The 20,963-nt window shown below is 51.9% G+C and overlaps 2 protein-coding genes across 7 annotated transcripts; one reads left to right on the plus strand and one right to left on the minus strand.

Annotated features, from left to right (window-relative positions):
- Positions 1–7,182: 7,182 nt before the first annotated feature.
- On the minus strand, positions 7,183–10,815 carry Gngt2 (G protein subunit gamma transducin 2). 4 transcript variants are annotated; one of them, XM_047545378.1, is made up of 4 exons: positions 10,670–10,815; positions 8,881–8,966; positions 7,774–7,879; positions 7,183–7,342 (listed from the first exon to the last, which is right to left on the minus strand). In XM_047545378.1, the coding sequence occupies exons 3-4, from the start codon at positions 7,855–7,857 to the stop codon at positions 7,217–7,219; spliced, it is 210 nt and encodes a 69-aa protein (XP_047401334.1). In that variant the 5' UTR covers positions 7,858–7,879; positions 8,881–8,966; positions 10,670–10,815; the 3' UTR covers positions 7,183–7,216. The 4 variants fall into 4 exon arrangements, with proteins under 4 accessions (XP_047401334.1, XP_047401335.1, XP_047401333.1 ...); XM_047545379.1 differs by having other exon boundaries at positions 8,881–8,958; positions 10,626–10,815; XM_047545377.1 differs by having other exon boundaries at positions 10,626–10,815.
- On the plus strand, positions 10,634–20,818 carry Abi3 (ABI family member 3). Of its 3 annotated transcripts, none has more exons than XM_047545375.1 (8): positions 10,634–11,074; positions 15,757–15,924; positions 16,915–17,091; positions 18,582–18,667; positions 18,886–18,981; positions 19,185–19,315; positions 19,824–19,955; positions 20,304–20,818. In XM_047545375.1, exons 1-8 carry the CDS (start codon positions 10,958–10,960, stop codon positions 20,465–20,467), a joined length of 1,071 nt encoding a protein of 356 aa, XP_047401331.1. In that variant the 5' UTR covers positions 10,634–10,957; the 3' UTR covers positions 20,468–20,818. The 3 variants fall into 3 exon arrangements, with proteins under 3 accessions (XP_047401331.1, XP_047401330.1, XP_047401329.1); XM_047545374.1 differs by having other exon boundaries at positions 10,837–11,074; positions 20,333–20,818; XM_047545373.1 differs by having other exon boundaries at positions 10,837–11,074; positions 19,188–19,315.
- Positions 20,819–20,963: the final 145 nt, after the last annotated feature.

Consider the following 20,963-nt stretch of genomic DNA (forward strand, 5'->3'; position numbering starts at 1 on the left):
ACAGAGTGTTTCTCTGGATCGGCTTGTGTTTGCACAAAACATCTCTGGAAGGTTACAACAGAATCTGGAAACATTAGCGTCTCTAGGGATGAAACCAGAGAGAGAGAGGAGGAAGGGACTGTTTGCTGCATCCCCCCTGTCCTGCTTTTTAAAAAAAAATTATACCAGGAATTAAACCCAGGGGTGCTTAGTTACTGAGTCACATCCCCAGTCATTTTTTTAAATTTATAGACAGGGGCTCACTAAATTGCTGAGGCTGGCTTTGAACTCGCGACCTTCCTGTCTCGGTCTCCCGAGCTGCTGGGATTACTGGTGTGCGTCACTGTGCCTGGCTGCTGCATCCTTTTTGCACCTCTCCAATTTGGAACCTTCTAATATTTAAGTACCTCTATTCAGTCACAAAGTCTCCGGTACTGGGCGAACCAGAGGAAGCTCACAGCGATGCCTAACCTAGCCATGACTTACTATGCAAGTTAGCTGGATAAAGAGAGGTCACAGGATTTAGGGTATTTCAGGTCCAGCATGGACCTGTCAAGGAGTTGAAAGGTGCTCCACGTTAACAGGTGGAGGCCAATGATTAGGGCAAGCTGAGCCCCCACCGGGTAGGGCCTGCGTGTCCTTGGTCCTCCGGAACCTCGACTTGATCTGATAGAAAGTGGAAAGTCGAGAAGGGTTTTAAGCAAGGGAGATGCAGAGAACATGCTAGCCCCGGGGGGAAGAGCAGGCTGTAGCTGGCCACGCCAGAGAGGGGTTTTCAGGAGCCTCTGGAACCATGAGTGGTGTTGGAAGCTGGCCATGGATCTTTAAGGGCGAGGCAGAAGGAGCAAAAAGATAAACAGATAAACGTGTGAGAGCTTTAGAAGGTAGAATCAACAGGAATTAGCATGGTTAGGAATTAGCACGATTAGGTGTGCGGGGGGGTGCAGTCAAGAGCCAAATCCCTGTTGGGCTCTTCATTGCATCTCTCTGCTTTCTGTTCTCCCTTCTCCCTGATTCCTCGGCCCTGACGCTGCAGAGGATGAGTCACGCACCTCTTCCATTTCCCTGGTCTGCTGGAGAATAAGAAATCAGAGGGGCCAACAGGTGTTCGCCCCCCAGCTCCTCCCTCTCCCAAGAACACCATCAGGAACGCTGGAGGAGGCCAGGAGCAAGATCATTTTTGTGCTAATTGGAAGCCCAACCTTATACCCTGTCCCTGGATAAGCATCCTGCCACCTCCCTCCAACTGGGGCATCTATTTCCCCTACAAAGGACTAGACGTATCATATAATATATTATATAGTGTGTAATTATATACATTATACAATATGCAGGGTCTTTATTCAAAAATTATTAAGAATTTCAAGAGAGTGACAGTAGAGCATTATCCGCCCCCTCCAGCATGGACCCCTCTGAACACGGACAGCTGGCATTCCCATGAAGCTGGTCCTGTCCCAGGCATCAAGCTCAGGTAGAGAATCGGGGCAGGAGGCCCTGAGTGACCTTCTTAAGGTCTGATGTCATGATGGGTTAATCATCCTCTGCCCACAGCACCAAGGTGCCACACAGACACAATCCTGTCCCACATAACAAGAAATGCTACTTCCTAACATTTCACATCTCTCCCCCTCCAGCTTCCTGGGTGAGGCTGCCTCATCTGCCCAGGAGCTGAGGCCACTTGAACCACTCAGCTGTCCCCCTCCCCTCCTTCTGAGATCAAGGCATCTGTTCTGGGAGTCCCCAGTGGGGCTTGGAAAGAAGGTAAGAGGGAGTTTGAAGCTTGAGAATGACTTGACTCTGTGTTATTTGACCAGGAACTCCAGAAGTTCAAGAGATCCCTCCCTTCTTCCTCCTTCCTCCTGCCTTCACATCATTTACTGACCGAGATCATCCAAACGTTGATTACTGGTCTCTGCTCGGCTCGCTTGGCCCTCAGCCCTCCCCTCTGGGTGCTCTTCGTCCTCCACCCAGCCTCAGCGGCTGGTGTTCCTCCAAATTCTATTCTCGGTCCCTTCTGTCACTCACACACACAGTCCTCTTGAGCAATCTCGGCCTCTCCTGCAATGCCAGCTACCACCTCTCAGCGATTCTCAATGCGGACACTAGGAGAGGTGGGGAGAAGCCTCGAGGCACAGAGACTCGCCTGGTGGGGAGGGCAGTGTACCTGGTGACATTCACCCAGTCATCCAGGAAGAAATGACAAAGTTGGTAAAGGCATTCTTGACAAAAGCATCTTCTCTGTCTGCCCTTCAACCTCAAGGTGTTTGATCCCCAGCGGTGAAAAAAAAAATGGTGGAAATTCCTGCTGCTCTCTTCAGTCCATCCCCTCTCCATTCTTACTCCACCTGCCCAATCCAGCTCCTAACCTGGGTGGCTGGATCAGAGTGCTTCCGGTTTCTCTGGGAACTGCTCTTTGCTGAGTGGCCCTGGCAGTCAGCAGAGAAAAGAATTGCTTGCTTTCTGACTCCTGGGAAACATAGTTAAGGTTCTGGTTAGATGACCAAGGTTTTGGAGCATAATTGAAGGACGGAAGACAGGAGACCTGGGGAGAGCTATTGAGGCTGAACTCACTTTGAGGCTGAAAGTATTTGTACTGTGGGTGTTTCCCAGAAGAACCCAGCAGAAACCACAGCCATGATGACCACTGAGCTGACTAGTTCTCATGAAACTAAGCAGCCAGAGAAGCAGGGAAGGAGATTATACGTGGGCAGAACAGTATGGAATATCCTTCATTACCGCCACCCTGGCTTCACTACTACCCCTCAAGCCAGCAATGGCGACAGCCATGAGCCCCTCTTAGAGTACCAGATCTCACGTCAACCAGCCAGTTCTCTGGAAGTTCTCTCATCAGAATAGGCCCTTATTCAAAAACTGGGTTTGACTGGCACACACCTGTAATCCCAGCAGCTCCGCAGCTGAGGTAGGAGGATCACAAGTTCAAAGCCAGCCTCCACAATTCAACAAGGCCCTAAGCAATTTAGCAAGCCCCTGTCAGTGGCTGTGCTACTGTGCCAGCCAATTTCTTAGTTTTAAGGAAAGTGCCATGGTTATGTTAGAGGCTAACACTGGGGACACGGCTCAGTGGTTAAGTGCCCCGGGTTCAATCCTTGGTACCAAAAACTAAAAAATAAAAAAATAAAAATAAATTGGGTTTTGCACTTTCTGTTATGTTCCAGCCAACACCAACACCTACACATTTATGGAATGTCTTCTAGATGGTCATGGCATCTTGGGCATGCTATCTTTAGTCAAAAAGCTCTTCCCAGCAATAGAAGCAAGGCCCTGGATGTAGTGTGGGTGGTCCTGGAACCAAAAATATGACATTAATGAAAAAGCTGGGGAAAAATAAGTAAAGTCTGGAGTCTGGAGCTTAGTTAATAGCATTGTATCAGTGTTAATTTCTTAGCTTTGTTTTTTGGGGGGGTCCCTGGGATTGAACTCGGGCACTGAGCCACATCTCCAACCCTATTTTGTATTTTATTTAGAGACAGGGTCTCACCGAATTGCTTTGCACCTTGTCATTGCTGAGACTGGCTTTGAACTCACGATCCTCCTGCCTCAGCCTCCCAAGTTGCTGGGATTATAGGCGTGTGCCACCGTATCTGGCCAATTTCTTAGTTTTAATGAAAGGGCCATGGTTATGTAAGGGGCTAACATTGGGGAAAACAGATGAAGGGTATAGGGGAGCTCTCCATGGTATCTTTGCAGTTCTTCTGTAAATCTGAAATTATTTCAAAATAAAATCACTGGAGGGGAAAAAAAAAAGGAAGGAAGAAGAGCAAGCAAGCGGCTAATATTGAAAGCATTCACTGATCTCATCTCATGTGTCCAACATCTGGAAGCAGGTGGCCTCCGGAGTGATAGGATGGGCTGGTAAAGACCCAGTCGGTACCACCAGCCCAGCTGGGAGACGCTGCTGGGCACAGGTGAGGTGCTACCTGAAAATCTGCTGGAAGTGCTCTGAATTGAACCAGTGACAATACACAGCGCTTGCTTGCTTGCTTTCCTTTTTTTTTTCTTTTCTTTTCCGGTGCTGGGGCCAAACCCAGAGCTTGCCCATGCTAGGCAAGCTCTCTATCCCTGAGCTTCACTCTCAGCCCTACGTGGTGCTGTCCTTTCACACCTAAGAAAATCCAAGGACCTGTGGGATCGAGGTGGGGATCGATGCCTTGGATGGACGACAACAGTGGCCTCACTCTTGCTGAGCATGGTGGCACACATCTTTAATCCCAGCGAGTTCAAAGCCAGCCTCAGGAACTCAGCAAGGCTCTAGATAACTTAGCAAGACCCTGTCTCAAAATAAAAAAATAAAAAGGGCTGGGGACGTGGCTCAGTGGTTAAGCACCCCTGTGTTCAATGCCTGGTGCCCTCCGCCCCCGCCCACATAGCCCACTCTTCGAATGGTCATTCCCATCCTCTGAACTTGCCTGGTGAGATGTGGGCATGGCAGGAAGGAATGCAGCTGTCGGGTGCAGCATCGTAATTCCTTTAAAAGGAAGCTGAGATCTCTACTTGGCACTCTGAGGTTCTCAATGGCAAACAACAAGCAAAGGAGTCAGAGTGTTGGGCTGATGCCCTATCTTGAGACTCGGGCTGTGACCACACCTCAGGGTGACCAGCAAAGGGATGCAGGAGCCAGAGATCATCTGGGCCACAAAGCTCTGAGTGAAAGCAAGCTAAAAAAACTGCTCCATTGGGCAGAGTCCCACGAGGGCTCCAATCTCTCAGGAAGACAGCTACTGTCACCTCCTGGGACCAAGCACCCATCCAGGGAGATTCTGCCTGAAGCAAGGAGAATAAGGGCCAGACCAGGTAGGCAGAAGGAAGCATAGCCACGTGGCTGTGACTGCATGACATGGGCCCCATCTACCTCTCCTTTCTTACTGACGGAGCCATGTGGAATATTTCCAGTCTCCATTTTCTGAGATAAGAATTATCACGGTAAACGTTCTCAGGCTTCTTCCTTCTCTTCATCCCGGTATATGGAGGGTGGTTGAATGCACTCTGGGTTGCAAACTGGTGAGATGGAGCCAGGATGGAGTCGGGAAATGGAGATCCAGGATTCTGACCATGATCTCGCCTGAACTTACCCTTACTATGCCTTTGGGCTGTGGGGAAGGGAGGCTGAGACGGCGGCTGTTATGTACAGTCATGGTATGTGTTTGGTTTGTTTTCAGACTTCCCTTCAATCCTATCTAGTAAATCTCAGAAGCCAGAACCTTGGATGTCATCCTTGAAAACTCACTCTGCCTCACCAGCCATTTGATAAGACATTGAGATCTGAAAACTTGATTTCCAAAAGAACTCTTCAATCTCTCCCACCCACACCCGGCCACATGGCCACTGCCCTAATTCAGGCCTTCTCAGCTCTCCCCTCACGGAATGATCGCCTCCTTAACTGCCCCCCGCCCCTCCCTCTTTCCCCTTTCTATCGTGTCAAGAGCAAATCTCCTTCTAACACCACTAAGTCACTCCCAGCAGATAAGGCTGTTGAGGTCAGCAAGGGAGACCCCCTCTGGTCACCTCCAGTCCCGCCTCTCTAGTAGCCTGTCCTGAGAATCCGGGACTCTCTTCTGATATTCCAACTCCAACCTGCTTGGTGCTCCCTTTCAAACCACAACTGTATTTTTTCTCCTAACCATGCCTCTGTTTATATTGCCCCTTCAGCCAGAAGTGCCTTCCGGGCCCCTCATTTACAAACCCCCAATGTCACCTCCTTCTGGAGGCCTCTCCTGCCCTCCCTGCCAGGATGTAAGGAACCCATTTAGCAGGATTAGGGAGCCCTCCTGGGGGTGCCGTCCTATTCCACGCACATGGTCCCCTGGGTGTCTGCCTGTCTGTTGTCCCCTTCAGACAGTTTTCTCCTTGCTGATGAGTCAGTTTCACTCATCATGTGTCCACAGCCCTTGGCATGATCCAGCCTCTTCTGCTAGTTGAAGCCTGTCCCTTGGTTGCTTAAATACTTCCCTCTGCTTCTCGTTACCCTTAGAATGAAGAAGAAAGTTCTTGGCCAGGTGTGGTTACGCCCACCTGTGATCCCAGTGGCTTGGGAGGCTGAGGCAGGAGGATCACAGGTTCAAAGGCAGCCTCAGCAACTTAGTGAGGCTGTAAGCAATCTAGTAAGACCCGATCTCAAAATAAAAACTAAAAAGGGCTGGGGATGTGGCTCAGTGGTTAAGCGCCCTTGAGTTCAATCACTGGCATAATAATAATAATAATAATAATAAAAACAATAATAATAAAAAAAGAAGTTCTTAACTGAGTTCACAGGAAGGCCCTTCAACACTTGACCCTGATCTCGCTCTCCAGCCTCTTTCTGGACTCAGGCCTGGGGCATCCGAGCTGCCTTTGTTCATTGCACTGAGTGTCCATCCACTGTTGTTCCTGCACTGACCTTGACTCTCCCCATTGTAGCACTTATTGACTTAATTATAAATTGTTTCATGTCTTCTCCACCAAATTCCATGAAGAGAGGAACCATGTTCATCTGCTCATACTTTTAACCCCAGTGCCCAGTGCACAAGACCATCAACAATTTTAAATAAATCATGAAATGACAACTTTGCACCTTGTCAGCTGGGCGCAGTGGTACAAACATGGCAACGTGGGAGGCTGAGGCAGGAGGATCCCAAGTCCCAGGCCAGCCTCAACAATTAGGGAGACCCTCAGCTACTTAGAGAGACCCTGTCTTAAAATGAAAAATAAAAAGGGTTGACTGGTAAAGCACTCCTGGGTTCAATGCCTAGTACCACTCCCCCCCATTTTTTTAATGTCATCAGGTCACTTGGGGTGATCTAAATGACTAGAAAGAGGATCACAGGACAGGACATGAGGTGGGGGGAAAAGGACCACTTAACCCCAACCCCCCACCCAAACCATGTGGAAAAGTTTTTGAGAGGGAAGGGAAAGGACAGAGGGGCTTTAGGAGTCTCAAATGCTCCCTCCGATGGCCCTTTGGGGCCTCAGGGTACTGCAGGTTCTTCACACACTCTGTCACCCACGTGCCAACCACTCAGCAGGCAAAGCTCAGGGTGTCTCCCAAGTGGGGTCTGCAGTGACGCAGCAGCAGGACAGGGAGGAAAGTGGGCTCAGGGAAGATTCACGATGCGCTCGTTCAGGTATCTTTACTGATTCTGTGACTTAGAGAAGGTGAACAATCACTGGTTTTCTGGGTGACCCAGAACACCTGGTCCTGGCTGAGGAGGGACAGACACGCAGGGGGAGGTGCCCAGAGCCATCAGCTTATCGCGCAGGAGCCTTTCTCCTTGAAGGGATTCTTGTCCTCAGGGACGCCTTTGAGAAGAGGGTCGTTCCCTGCCTGGGCCTCCACGTAATCCTTGATTTCCTTTCCTGTCTTGGAAATCTGTGAGGACACAAAATGTGATCGCAGCCCTTGTTTAGTTCTCAGGATCCATGACTTGGTCAGTTCCAGGGAAACAGGCTTCCAGGCAAGGCCGGGATGGAGGCCAAAAAGGAGACGGGTAAAGGGGCCCAGCAGGTATGAGGCCTTGACCTGACCTTCAAGCACTGACCCAGCCTTCTGGGATGCTTGGCCAGGCTCAGTCAAGGGCAGGGCTGGACACGCTGAGCTCTCTGTGGCTCTCTCCTATGCCCAGGGGATGTGGCACCTTTCCCAAGGATCAAACCCAGCCTCCTTTTACATCCTACCCTGGCCCAGAGGCACTTCCTGGCTCCTTTCCTCCTCAGGAAAGACCCCACTATCTCCTTATCTCATTTCAAACCCCAACTCCATCCAGAACAGGAAGTAATGGAGGGAGGGAAGAGGAGGCTCACCGGAACTCTTGTGTTCTTCACTTCTTTCTTTAGCTGTTCCACTTCCATCTTCAGTAGCTCCTTTTCACTGAGATCCTGCGCCATCTTGCCCCGAAGAGACCTGGTCCTGGAAAGGATTCGCCAACCAGGATTATGAATGCCATTAGCTCTTCCAACTCCCTCCGCACCTCAGCTTTTATCCTCTTCCCTGCAGCGTCCCTCAGGTCAGGTCCCTCATTGTTCAAGCTTCCTTCACTCCCTCCCTCCACCCCTGCCCCATGGCGAGTGTAGGGTCAGGAGGAGAAGCTCCCAGTCTGATAGGGGAGCCACAGTCTTTGCTTTTGGATAAGGACCTGTCTAAGAAGGAAACAGAGAAGGAAGGAAAAAGGGAGTTTCTTTCAGCTAGGAAGATTTGAGCAGCATAGTTATTGTTCCACAAAATGATTCAGGTAGACATTTCTTTATTTTCTCCAGTCCTGGCAGGGGCGAGGATAGCCCAGTGTTATAGCAGGGGCTCTGGAGCCGGCCAGACTCCAACTCTGGCCCCAGCTCTGCCGCTTCCTCACTGCGTGGCCTTAGGCAAGACAGTCAATCCCCTTGAATCTTAGTTTCCCCATCTGCGAAAGGGGTATTATAACAATAGCGCCTATCTCACGCGCTTCTTGTGAGAAGTAGAAAGATAATGCATATGGCCAGGTGCAGTGGCACATGCCTGTAATCCCAGTGACTTGGAGGCTGAGGCAGGAGGATCACAAGTTAAAGTCTAGCCCTGGCAATTTAGGGAGACTCTGTCTCAAAATAAAAAATAAAAAGGGCTGGGGATGTTGCTCAATGGCAGAGCGCTCCTGGATTCAATCCCCTGGGGTGGGGCGGGGAGAGAGAAGAAGAAGAAAAAGTAGGAGGAAGAGGAGGAAGAGGAGGAGAGGAAGAAGGAAATAATACATATGAAATCTTTAATACACTTGCTTCCTGCCATCTAAGGAACATGACACATTTCTTCTTAGTATTATTACTGATAATAATGTCACTATTATCATCACCGACAGGTAATCCAGGAGACCTGCCTGGTGCCTAACCTCCATCATACTAAGTCTAGATCCCAGCCCAGTGAAACCTCGGTCCCCTCACCTGCCAGAGACGCGCACTCCGAGTCAGTTCTCCAAGACAGGGACGAGATGGTGTTTGAGCCTCCTCGCTCCTCATCAGCTGAAAATCTTTGGATAGAGCAGATGGTCTGGAAACCCAAATCTCTGACGCCTAAGCTGATCAGAGGTTCAGGTTCTAAGCCCTTCCACGCCTGAGCCTGCAAGACCTTGCCGCCACCAGAGCAGAGATGCTGTCTCTCTGCCCATAAAGGAGGGAACAGAGGCCACCTTCAGTGTGTCCTCCAGGCTTTGTCCTTGGCACCCTGCATCAGCGCCCCCCTGTAGCGACCCTCAGGCTTCTCCTTCCCCAGCCCAGCGCCCCTCTGCCTGCCTTCCCCCACTCTGAGCCTGCTTCCAGGCACTTCTTCCCCAGGGGCCAAGTCCCAGCCCAGCTCCTGACTTCCCTGACCTGGAAGCCTTTGTGTCCTCCTTCGAATCCCCAGTTTCTTACAGGGGTCTCCTGGCTTGCTCTCCATTCACTCATTCTACACAAATTTACTCCTTATTTACAGTACTGCGCCATTTGGTACTGGGGGCCGTGGCCACCCTAACGCCCATGTCCTTGCTTCCTGACCTGAGTCCCGGGTCTCCCTTATCTACTGCAGTCCCTGACAGGGGCCCACATCCTGGTCTTTCTCCTGGTATCTTCTCCGCAGACGCTGAGCTCCTGCTCTGGCTGACACCTGTGGCAAGAGACTCTCAAGGAGCAGGTGTTAAGGAACCAGTGTGTGCTCTTGTTCTCTGCCTTGGGAATGACCGACTGGGTGAGAAGGTGGTCCGTGTCCTACTCCAGGACCCAAGCCCCACTTGCAGCTGTGAGCCCTAAGAATTTTTTTTTTTGGTACTGAGAATTGAACAGAGGGACACTTTACCACTCACTGAACTATATCCCCAGGCCTTTTTAATTTTTATTTTAAGGGTCTCATTATGTTGCTTAGGGCCTTGCTAAGTTGCTGATGCTGACTGTGAACTTGTAATCCTCCTGCCTCAGCCTCCCGAGTCACTGCAATTACAGGCACGTGCCACCATGCCCCACGAAGCACGAAGAATTAGACAGAATCCCAGAGTTCACCAACTTCTCCCTTCTTGTTTCCTTTTTTGTGATGCTGGGATCAAACCCAGGGCTTCACATGTGCTAGGTGAGCACACGATCACTGAGCTTCAGCCCCAGCCCTCCAACTGTCCTGTTAAGTCGTGAACTAGATGGATGCCATAGCTCTGGAGCAAGGCTCCATTCTCTGTCCACCACTACTGCCCCAAACCCACAAATTAACCTGAAACTTGAACCTCATGTTGTCTCAAATCTAAGTCCTTCCTGTTGTCTAATCTGAGTCCCTCACACGACTTCGGTCAATTTCATCTTGTCCAGCCTTCATCAGACACACAGCCTCTATAGCAGAACTCCATCGTACCTGACCCTTCCCAGCCTGGAAAACACTTCTCCAGGAATTTCTGGTTGCATCTTCCTAGTGTCTAACCCCGATTCCTCTTGCTGCTGCATGGGTTGTTATTCATTGTCAGTGCATTGCCACCCCACAGTCCCCCCAGTATGACTGATCTCCATATCCACCCTCCACTCCCCTATCCTTTGGTGACTCATCCCAGGGCTTCCCAAGGAAGCCCCCACCCTCTGCCCTTTCCTCCCCTCTTCCATGAGTGGAAAATCCACACCCCCATAACAGGCCAGCCCCCTTCCTCCTCAGTCTCCTACCCCATCCCCCCACCGACCAGTTTCCTCTCCAGGACCAGGGAGCAATCACAGCCGCCCCGACCTTGGCTTCCTCTTCTGGGTGGGATTGGGGGCTGGGCCCCCAAACAGGCCCCTGGCTTCCCCCTTCCTCTGGGCAGGGGACATAGAGACACAGGCTCAGGGAGCAGGGACTGACTTCCTCTTGTCCCGGAATGAGCTTGCCTGCCCTTTGCGAGCAGGTTTGGGGCTTTCACGCAGAGGAAACCAAAAGCAGTCAGAGGGAGGGCAGACAGCGCGACCAATCAAGGGCAGGGTGAGGCTCAAAACCAGCGGGCTCCCTGGGGAGCCCTACCGACCGAGGCTGGGGGCGATGGCGGAGCTGCAGCAGCTACAAGAGTTTGAGATCCCCACAGGCCGGGAGGCTCTGAGGGGTAACCACAGTGCGCTGCTGAGGGTCGCCGACTACTGCGAGGACAACTACGTGCAGGTAGGTGGAGTGGGCACACGTCAGGCGCCCGGCCCCCACGGGCCCTGCAGCCCAACCTCAGGGGGCCCGGGAAGCCATCTGACAGGTGCCTGTTCTGGGCCTCAGCTCACACCAGGCTTCGGCCTCAGCCCAGGCCCCAAGCCCAGCGACTCAAGCGGTGGCTGGGCCCCTTCTCCTGGCAGAGCCTCAGAGGTCTGGACATCCTGTTCTCGGGTGCTACCCCAGATTCATGTCTCTCAGAACCCCACTCCAGAGACCCAAAGACCCTAAGACCCTTTCCTCCTGGGCACTTTATTCCATTTCAGTCTGGATCTAGCTGGGATGTCAGAAGACCTTCCAACCCTGTAGTGAACTTGAGACAGACGAGGGAAGGGAATTGGTTCCTTGATACCTTGAGAGCAGAGAAAAGTCAGAGCAGGCTGAACTAAAGAGAAGGGGTCGGAGGTAGAGGCAGGGGTCACGACATGGCTGCTGGGAGCAGGTCACAGGCAAGATGAGGAGAGTGGCAGCGTAGAAAGTCTTTTGAAATTGCATGGTTGTCTCAGGACTGAGAAAGTAGAAGGCTGGGTCTTGGAGAGGAGGAGAGGAACTGAATGAGTGAACGTTTCTGGGTTTTCATTTACCCTCACGGCTGCCTCTGGAGAAGTGTTATAATTCCTGTTTTACGAATCTGAAAACAGCAGCTTGGGGAGGTGAGATGACTTGTCCAAGGTCACCCAGCTCTAAAACTGCCGAGTGGAGCATGAACCCTGGCCTCTCTGGCTTTCTATGCCAAGATCTTTCCTCTCCGTCCTTGTGCCTGCTTGTCATGTCATGCCCTGTGATTTTTTTTTTTTCATTTTTTTTTTTCCCTGTATGGGGGATTGAACCCAGGGGTCCTTGACCACTGAGCCACATCCCCAGCCCTTTTTATATTTTATTTAGAGACAGGGTCTCACTGAGTCCCTTAGCCTTTCTAAGTTGCTGAGGCTGGCTTGGAACTCTTGATCCTCCTGCCTCAGCCTCCCGAGTTGCTGGGATTACAGGCATGTGCCACCCACCTGGACCATGCCAAGTAATTTTAAGATAGTCTATTTGCATTCTCTGCCCTCAGTTTCCTCTACTCCCTTAAGAGTGAGTGGCTAAACCTGTTACCTCTAAGGCAAAACTTTACTTTTCTAGAGAACTGGCCCACGGCCTCCTGGCATAATAAGAGAGTTGGGGGCGGGGAAGGAGCAAACCTGTAGCTGAGCATGCTCTAACCCAAGTCTGTGTAGATAGATGCTCAGTAACCAGCCTGTCGAGGAGATGAAACAGAGATTGTAAACCAGCTCTGTTCTCCTGGCACTAAAAACTCTGTTCCTGTGGACAAGGATAAAAATATCCCCTTCCATTTCTTCGGTAACCTCTGCACACATGAAATATTTCCAGATGTTCTTTCTCATTTGCACATACAGGGCACACTCAGGATTTGAGGTCACAAAGCCCTGAGGTCAGTTTCTACCTCTGCCACCTGCCAATTACAGGACCTGTGGCACGTTCCCCTTCAGAGTCTTATGCCTTTACTGTTTAATGCGTTAGAGCATTTAGTTTAGTGTCCACTCCTTGAGAAGGGCAGGACAAATGGCAGTTATTCTCATCACTGTTATTATTGTCCTTCATCAGAAGGATGAAAGGTACACTGGATAAAGAAACTCCATTCTATTGAGATGACGCAGCCTTTGCAAAAATACTTCAGGCCGGGCACGTTGGCACAGGCCTGTTATTCCAGCGATGTAGGAGGCCGAGGCAGGAGAACTGTAAATTCAAAGCCAGCCTCAGCAATTTAGTGAGGCCCTAAGCAACTTAGTGAGAACCTGTCTCAAAATAAAAAATAAAAAGGGCTGGGGATGTGACTCAGTGGTTAAGTAACCCCCTGGGTTCAATCCCTGGTACAAAAACAAAACAAAAACCACTCTAGACGCTGGGAGCCCTGGCCCTGGTCATGATCCCTGGACTCTTGCTTCCTTCATGCACAGTACTAATTACTAGACACTCAACCAGTTACCTTTTCTAGCCTGTTTCTCGCCCTTTCTTCCCCACCTCACCCTCTCTCTCCCCACCCCAAACAAGGTGTCAGGAAAACTCATGGGAAATGGGAGAAAGCAAACGGGGGTCAACTGCAGAGTTCTTGGTCAGGTTGATTGACTTTACAGAGTAATTTGCATGATGAACAAGCTGTCAGCCCAGATGATGGTTTCTAGACCCTTGTTCCTCCAGCCCTAACTTTGGGCTAAGAAAGTGTCCAGGCATAAGTCGCCCAGAGCTGGGCCCACACACTTTTCCTGTTTCACATGCCAGTTTCACACACAGTTTCACATGCCAGTCTGGGGAGGGAACTGTCCAGAAGAAGAGCTAAGGAACTTGGGTGGAGACCCAGGAATCGTTAAGTTTCATTCTGTAAGTTTCATTCTGTAAGTTTCATTCTGGGCTTGTTTCCTCACTTACTGAGGGGGAATCTTGAGCTAGAACAAGACCTGCTGTCCTTTCTGGTTTAACATCCTGAGCTGATTTCTTGCCTATTCAAAGGCTCTTGGTGACATATGCTGATGAGATGCAAATTTGGTTACATATGTGGATTAGATGTAAATTGGCATGCAAATGAGCATTTGCCTGCTGTTGAAGCAGAAAGGCAGGGAGGGGAGGACCAGAATGTGGGCTTCCCAGGAGGTTCTGGGAGTCACCCAGGTCTCTCTCAGGACTCTCAAAACGTCTAGGTCTGCTCTCCACTAACAGGTCCAGTACAGAATCTGAGGGCTCAAGTAAGGAGACCCCAGAGGTGGCCTTGCCTGTCAGTACAGGACCCTGCCCTGATTTGCCCTGGGCTTGCACCCTGTCCCCTGGGAAGGTATAGGGTAGATCAGCAAGCTCATGACCCTCATGAAGCTGCCAGGGGAAGCAAAAGACCAGAGAAGTTTTGCCCCAGCCTGCTATGGTCTGATCTGGGCCTGAAAAAAGATATCTTTTGTCTTCAGCCACCTTCTGCTCATTCCTCCTCCACTGACTGGCAGTGTGACTCTGGACAGTGCCCCAGTCAGTGTCTGACAGGCAGTACAAAGGTGGTCAGCAGGCATTTGGGCTCCTACAAATGCATACTTATTAAGCAGCTCTTGCCAGGCATGGTGGTATCATCCTAATGGCTTGGGAGGCTGAGGCAGGAGGATTGTGAATTCAAAGCCAGTCTCAGCAATTTAGCAAGGCCCTTAGTAATTTAGTGAGATCCTAAGCAACTTAGCAAGACCCTGTCTCTGAATAAAATATAAAAAAGGCTTGTGAGGGGATTGGGGACAGAGCTCAGTTGGTAGAGTGTTTTCGTCACATGCACAAGACCCTGGGTTCAATCCCCAGTTTAAAAAAAAAAAAATGCTGGGAATGCTCAGTGTTTACCCCTGAATCCAACCTCTGGTACAAAACAAAACAAAGAATACACATATTGTCTCCTTTATGTTGGGCACTCTTCCAGGCCCAGACAAACTCCCTACACTCTAGGCACTTACATTTGGGAGAAATGAATAAATAATATAGAGGTAAATAAATAAATTTGATACTGCTGAATGCTGTGAAGAATAGAACAGGGCAAATGTGACAGTCAATAGAGAAGTGGGCTGGGGGACTCTTAGGGTGATGAGGGAAAGTGGCTTTAAGGTGAAACTTACTAATGAGGATTCTAAGGAGTACAGCAAATGCAAAGGCCCTGAGGTAGAACTGATCCAACTTGTTCAGGAACAGAATCCCAGTGGCGAGTGTGGCTGCACGGGAGTAAGTGAGAAGGGGAGTGGCAGAGGAGAGGATGAAGAAAAAGGCAAGAGCCAGACCTGGAGTGCTGTCTACAGGTCGTGGTTAGAAGTTTGGATTTTATTCTCAGCATATTGGGAAGCTACTGGAGGAATGAATGAATGAGTGAGGTGACGCCATTCTGGTGGCAGTTTTCTTATCTGAATTCCCAAGCACCAAACTGCAGAGTGGGGCTCAGCAAGGAGAACAGAGCCACCTGAGGAGTACTTAAAGGCACAGATTCCTTGTCTTTGCTTTTAGGGAACTTCAGTTTAAAGGTCTGGGGGTGTGTGTCGGACAGTGAGGCTGGTTGACTTTTTTTTTTTTTTGTACCAGGGATTGAGCCCAGGGGCACTTAACCACCGAATCACAGCCCCACCACTGAGCCACATCCCCAGCCCTTTTATTAAGTTTTTAAAATTTTGAGACAGGATCTCACTAAGTTGCTTAGGGTCTTGCTAAATTGCCGAGGGTGACCTCGAACTTGCGATCCTCCTGTGGTGGCCTTTTAAATTTAAGGATGTCTCCCCCAGTCAGTATACCCTCCTGTTTCCTTTCTACTATTCACCTCCCGAGCCCGAGAGGGACATTTATTGCCGAAGTCCTTAGGGAGGTGGTAGCACCATCTCAGCCCAATCTTCAGCTTGACTATTGGAGGGAGATTCTCTTTCCCTCCCCTCACACCCATTCATCCATTCCCCAAGGCTGCAGACTTTCTTTCCTGACATCCCCTGAGTCCCTCTTGCTACATAATTTTTCTAGAAGTCACCTCAACATCTAAGGGTTGCCATTTTCTCCCAGTTCTGCTCCTATCCCCTCACACTCCACCCCACCCACCTGAGGACCCAGGGGAACGTGCTGGCCTCAGGCCACGACTGTCTGCATTTCAGGCCACAGACAAGCGGAAGGCGCTAGAGGAGACCATGGCCTTCGCCACCCAGGCGCTGGCCAGTGTGGCCTACCAGGTGGGCAACCTGGCTGGGCACACTCTGCGGATGCTGGACCTGCAGGAGGCTGCCCTGCGGCAGGTGGAAGCCCGTGTGAGCACGCTGGACCAGGTAAGTGTGTGGAAGACATCCCGAATCAGCCCCCAACCCTTCAGCTCCACTCAGACATTTTCTGCAGCAAAAGTTCCTTCCTGCCTTCCTCCATGTCTGAGTGCCCAGCTCTTTCCAAACTCTGGGGGGCTCCTTATCTTTAGCTATGTCTCAGTGGTGGGCTTTGCTGAATTCCCTGAAGGCAAAGCTTTTTCTTTCTTTGGATGCCACCCTTGATAGCAGAAAGCAATGCCTGCCAATCATAGTTCAGGGAAGACACAAATGGACACTGTTTGTACCTAAATACAGGCAGTGACTTAATAAATGTGCTACACCCAAGGTGCTTGCTTGGCAAAGGTAATCTTTAGACCTGGAGGCAGTGCCACCAGTATAGTGCCCTGCCTTTCCGCATGTATGCCCTCCTCCTTCCTTCCCAGACCTTGACCAAGGGGACTGCCCCAAACAGCTCATGCACAAGTCCAGTTGCACATTGGACCTGGCTGTGCAACGCTCTTGTGATCAGTGCATGGGGTACGTCTTTTTCTCTCAGCCTGACTGACTGTAGTTCCCACCCTCTAAGTGATGTAGGCTTCTCTATGGAACATTCTAAAGGGAAATTAATTCACTTATTTGTCCCCAAAGAGGAGAGCCTATCCAGTCATGATTCTCTGCCATTTGCACGCCACCGCTCTGCGCTCGTAGGCCAGCCCTGTCCTTCAGTCCTTCCCAGCATCTCCAGGGACGTTGTTTTCTCTTTTCCTCCCTTCCTGCTCAGCTAATAATAACCCTCAATCTCTTCCACCAGGAAGTTCCTCCAAAGTGGCTCCATCCTCCCCTGCTACTCTTTCCCAATTGCTGTGTGGCCTTGGGGACAAAAATCACTCTTCCTGTGGGCCTCACTGCCTCCCAGGATCCCCCCTGCCCCCAATGTCTCTAGCCTCTTCCTCCCTTAAAGGGAAGGATGCTGGACACAGATGGTACCTGCACTGTCACCTCAAACCTGTCACACAGATGGTGAACATGCATATGGAGAAGGTGGCCCGAAGGGAGATTGGCACCTTAGCCACTGTCCAGAGACTGCCCCCTGGCCAGAAAGTCATCGCTCCTGAGAGCCTACCCCCCCTCGCGCCCTACTACAGGAGACCCCTCAACTTTGGCTGCCTGGATGACATTGGCCATGGGATCAAGGTAGAAAAAGAGGCCCGGTCCTCTTCCCACAACCTGCCCTGTTCTGCCTCAAGGCTCCTTTCTCTCTGGGACCCCAGTTCTTGTCCATGTTCTTGGTTTACCCTGTGATCCCTCTTTCCCCACTTCCCTACAGCCAGCACCCTGAGCCCCCTTCTCTTCCCTAGATCTTGTAGTTCTCCCTTGACCCTCTCCCCCATAACTGGCCTTGACCCTGTCCTCAGATGATCTGCTGAGAGATCCTGATCACCTCCCTGCACGCCTGGCCCCTGGGTGCTGGGTGTGTGTGTGAAGGGGAAGAGGGGGAAGGGAGGGTGTCAGGGTGTGCATGAGAACGGTTCCCCAGCCACATGAGAACAGCGACTTCCTCTGTCTGGGGGTTTGAGGTCACTGCACTGAGCAGTCACCCCAGAGCTGCTGGTGATGGGAAGGGGCAGGACACAGCCACACAAAGGGGACATAGTGAAGAGAGGGGTGCTTTCCTTTCAGCCTATCTCTGCAAAGAAGGAGAACACACACACACACACACACACACACACACACACCTTTTTTCAATTCCTTTCTCCACGCTTCATTACTCCAGACTGGATTCTAAACTCTCCTGTGTCTAAATGACCCCCATGACATCCCTAATATACAAGCCCTCCAAGAAGGGACATCTGTACTCCCTTCAGTCACCAGTTCTCTGCACCAGTAAGTTCTTTCTGATGCTCAACTTTCTCTCCCTCCCTCTGGTTTTTGGTGGTGCTAGGGATCCAACCCAGGGCCTGAACATGTGCTTTAATACTGCGTTATATTCCCAGTCCCTCCATTTATCCTTTCTCCTTCAGTTCAAATCCTCTTTGTCATGTTCCTAGTGAAGAAGAGCAAACAGAAGGTTCTTTCCTGTGTGCCCACTCCCGAGGAAATCCTAATAGTAACAGAGATGCCCTCTTGTATTGGTTCACGCCCTGTCAGCTGCACACTGCTTTCTACGTGTCCTGGGTCCTGCCACTCTGTCTTGAACTCTGAGAAGTCACTTCCATAGTTCTATGAAAATGACAGGAGGGACCCTTCTGAGAATGGCCCTGTCCACCCCTCAACTTATGTTGGCGTTGAGATCTAATCAAAGTTAAGGACCACCAAGCCACCCCAGCTCCCTCGGTTCTGGGATGGTTTGCGGAAAGGGTGAGGCTGGGGGCCCCACTCAGTCCCTGTTGCTATGCAGAGGAAGTGGCCCTCCGACGTCTGGGCTCTGCATTTCAGTCAGAAACTCAGACTCAGTTGGTCAGTAGGGCCTGAGGCAGACTTGAGGCCCCGGGGACCAGGCGATGACAGGAGGCAAGTGGAGATGGGGGTAGGGCGGGAGCGGGGCTGGGAAGTGGAAGTGGGAACTTGCTGTGCCTGCGGCTCTCCCTCCCACTTCTCGTCCGCCCCTCCCCCATCTCCCCCGCGAGGAGGATGGGGATTGTCCCCCCCATCCCAGATGCCAGCCCTGCCCCCCTTCCTGGCAGGACCTGAGCACGCAGCTGTCACGGACTGGGACCCTGTCTCGAAAGAGCATCAAGGCGCCTGCAACACCTGCCTCCACCACGCTGGGGTGAGGCTTCTACCGCGTCCTAACCAGCCTGGGGCCGCAGCGCGCGATCCTGAAACTACTCCCCGCCCCCGCCCGCGGCACCTGGCGCCTTGATGCTCCCGGTGCTGTGCATGACGCCTGGTGCCACACTATCCCTCCGCCAGTTGCCCCCTCCTCCTCGAACCCGAGCCCTGTGGGCCAAGAACTGTCCTCCCTCATGCTACGCACCCACCCCACAGGAGACCACCCCGGATCCCGGAGCTCGTGCAGCTCCCGGTGGTGCCTGACGGCAAACTCTCCGCCGCCTCATCCGCCTCTTCTCTGACCTCAACCGGGTGAGCCCTACAAGCCCAAGAGGGTGGGTGGGCGGGCTGTGGATGTGAAAGGCGCCTCCTGCCTGTGATCACGGTGACCACTGAGGTTGAGAGGACGCGGGATCACAGAGGTAGAGCTAGGAGGCGGGGTTTCGGATTGGAGGGGCGGGGCCGATTGGGGTGGCTGTTACAGGTGACCCAACGCGGCTTTTTCTGGGCTTCAGCAGCGCTGAAGGTGTCGGTGGAGTCCCCCAGCCCAAGGGAAAGGCACCCCCAACCCCACCTCCTCCACCGGCCGCCGCTGAGGTCTTCCTGCCGCCCCCTCCACTCGAAGAGCTCTCCCCGCCCCCACCGGGTAAGGAGCTCCGCCCTTCTGTCAGCTGGGCCGCTGTCACACCTCCGCACCGGGTGGCTCTGGGCTCTAACCCTGCCAGCCTCTGTGAGCACCGCGTGGCTGATGCACAGAACCCGAGCGAAAGGCGGAGGAGCGAGTGAACTAAGAGAACTCGCGCCTACTTTACACCAGGTCCTGGGTTCAAAGTTTCTCTCCCATCTTCTCACAGAAACTTAGCCCGAGAGAATCTTAACACTCGTAACAGTGTGACTGCGATGCTAGGGGATCTGACTAGTGCCATCCAGTTGAATGGCAAGGTCTGACTATCCTACATTGCTCGATCCTTCAGCGTGTTCCGAGCACCTTCTACGTGTTAGAGGCACTCTGGGAGAACCAGGATGGGTGTGCCCCGAGGGGCACAGCATGAAATGGCTAGATCCTGGGGCCTCCTGTGGAGCAGCGGTTTCCCGAGGTGAGCTTGGGGCTGCCTGCCACACTTGCAGTCTTTTGCTTTCCCTCTCTGCCGTAGAGCTGCCCCTGACCCTGGACCTGCCCCCTCCTCCACCCCCGGAAGTAGAGGACCTGGGACTGCCACCTCCACCCCCGCCAGGCTTTGGACCAGATGAACCCAGCTGGGTCCCTGCTGCATACTTGGAGAAAGGTACCTGACTCCTAGAACGGAAGGGCACCAGATCCTATGGCCCTCTGTAGCCTTGATCCCAATTCTCCTACCCCAAAGGCATTCTCTCCCTCTACAAAGGTGTGAACTTGTTATCTGGCCCCCATTCCCATCGCCTGATTAACTGAGTTCTGAACCAAGTTAGAAAGCAGCTGGCCTAGTATTGAATATTAACCAAGTTGGGGAGGGGTCTTGAAAGCTCTGAAGACACCCCCACTCTGCAGCCTTCCCCCCAGGTGCTCCCTCAGAGTCCAGTATTTGGCCCCCTACATCCCTACGCAGTAGGGACAGGAGGCACAACTCATAGCACCCTCCTGTTCTGCCCTGCAGTGGTGACACTGTACTCATACACCCGCCAGAAGGACAACGAACTCTCCTTCTCTGAGGGCACGGTCATCTGCGTCACCCGCCGCTACTCCGATGGCTGGTGCGAAGGCGTCAGCTCAGAGGGGACTGGATTCTTCCCAGGGAACTACGTGGAGCCACACAGCTGACAGCTCAGGGATCTTCCTGTACCTGCCCAGGCTCTGCAGGGAGCAGGCCTCTTGAGCCCCAGAACAAAGCCTGCACCACAGTTAAGGCTGGACGAGGCCTGGCCACCTCTTGGGCTGTGAGCTGTGTTGTCCCTTCCCCCTTATTGTCGTGGGGGAGAGGTCCTAGGGACAGAGAAAAGATACCCAAAGACCCAATGCAGAGGGGAAAGAACTGGAAGTCAAAGAACTTGGTGATCTTGTCCACAAGGACTCCCTAATCCATGCAGAGTGGGGTCTCCAGCTGCAAGTACCAACTTTGAATAAATCTGATAACTGCCCTGCAGGGCCAGAGGTCCACAGGGGAGAGATGGAAAGGCACCCAGTTCTAAGGTTCCTGCTAACTAGCCCTGCAGAATGCCTCACTCCTCAGTCCTCATTAGTGTTCCTTCCACTAGACCACCAGAGGTCCCTGGCAGCCAGTGATTGCCTGGCTCTTTAGACCCTTGCTTGTTCTGTG

Source organism: Sciurus carolinensis, chromosome 3 (assembly GCF_902686445.1).
Source record: "Sciurus carolinensis chromosome 3, mSciCar1.2, whole genome shotgun sequence".
NCBI lineage: Eukaryota > Metazoa > Chordata > Mammalia > Rodentia > Sciuridae > Sciurus > Sciurus carolinensis.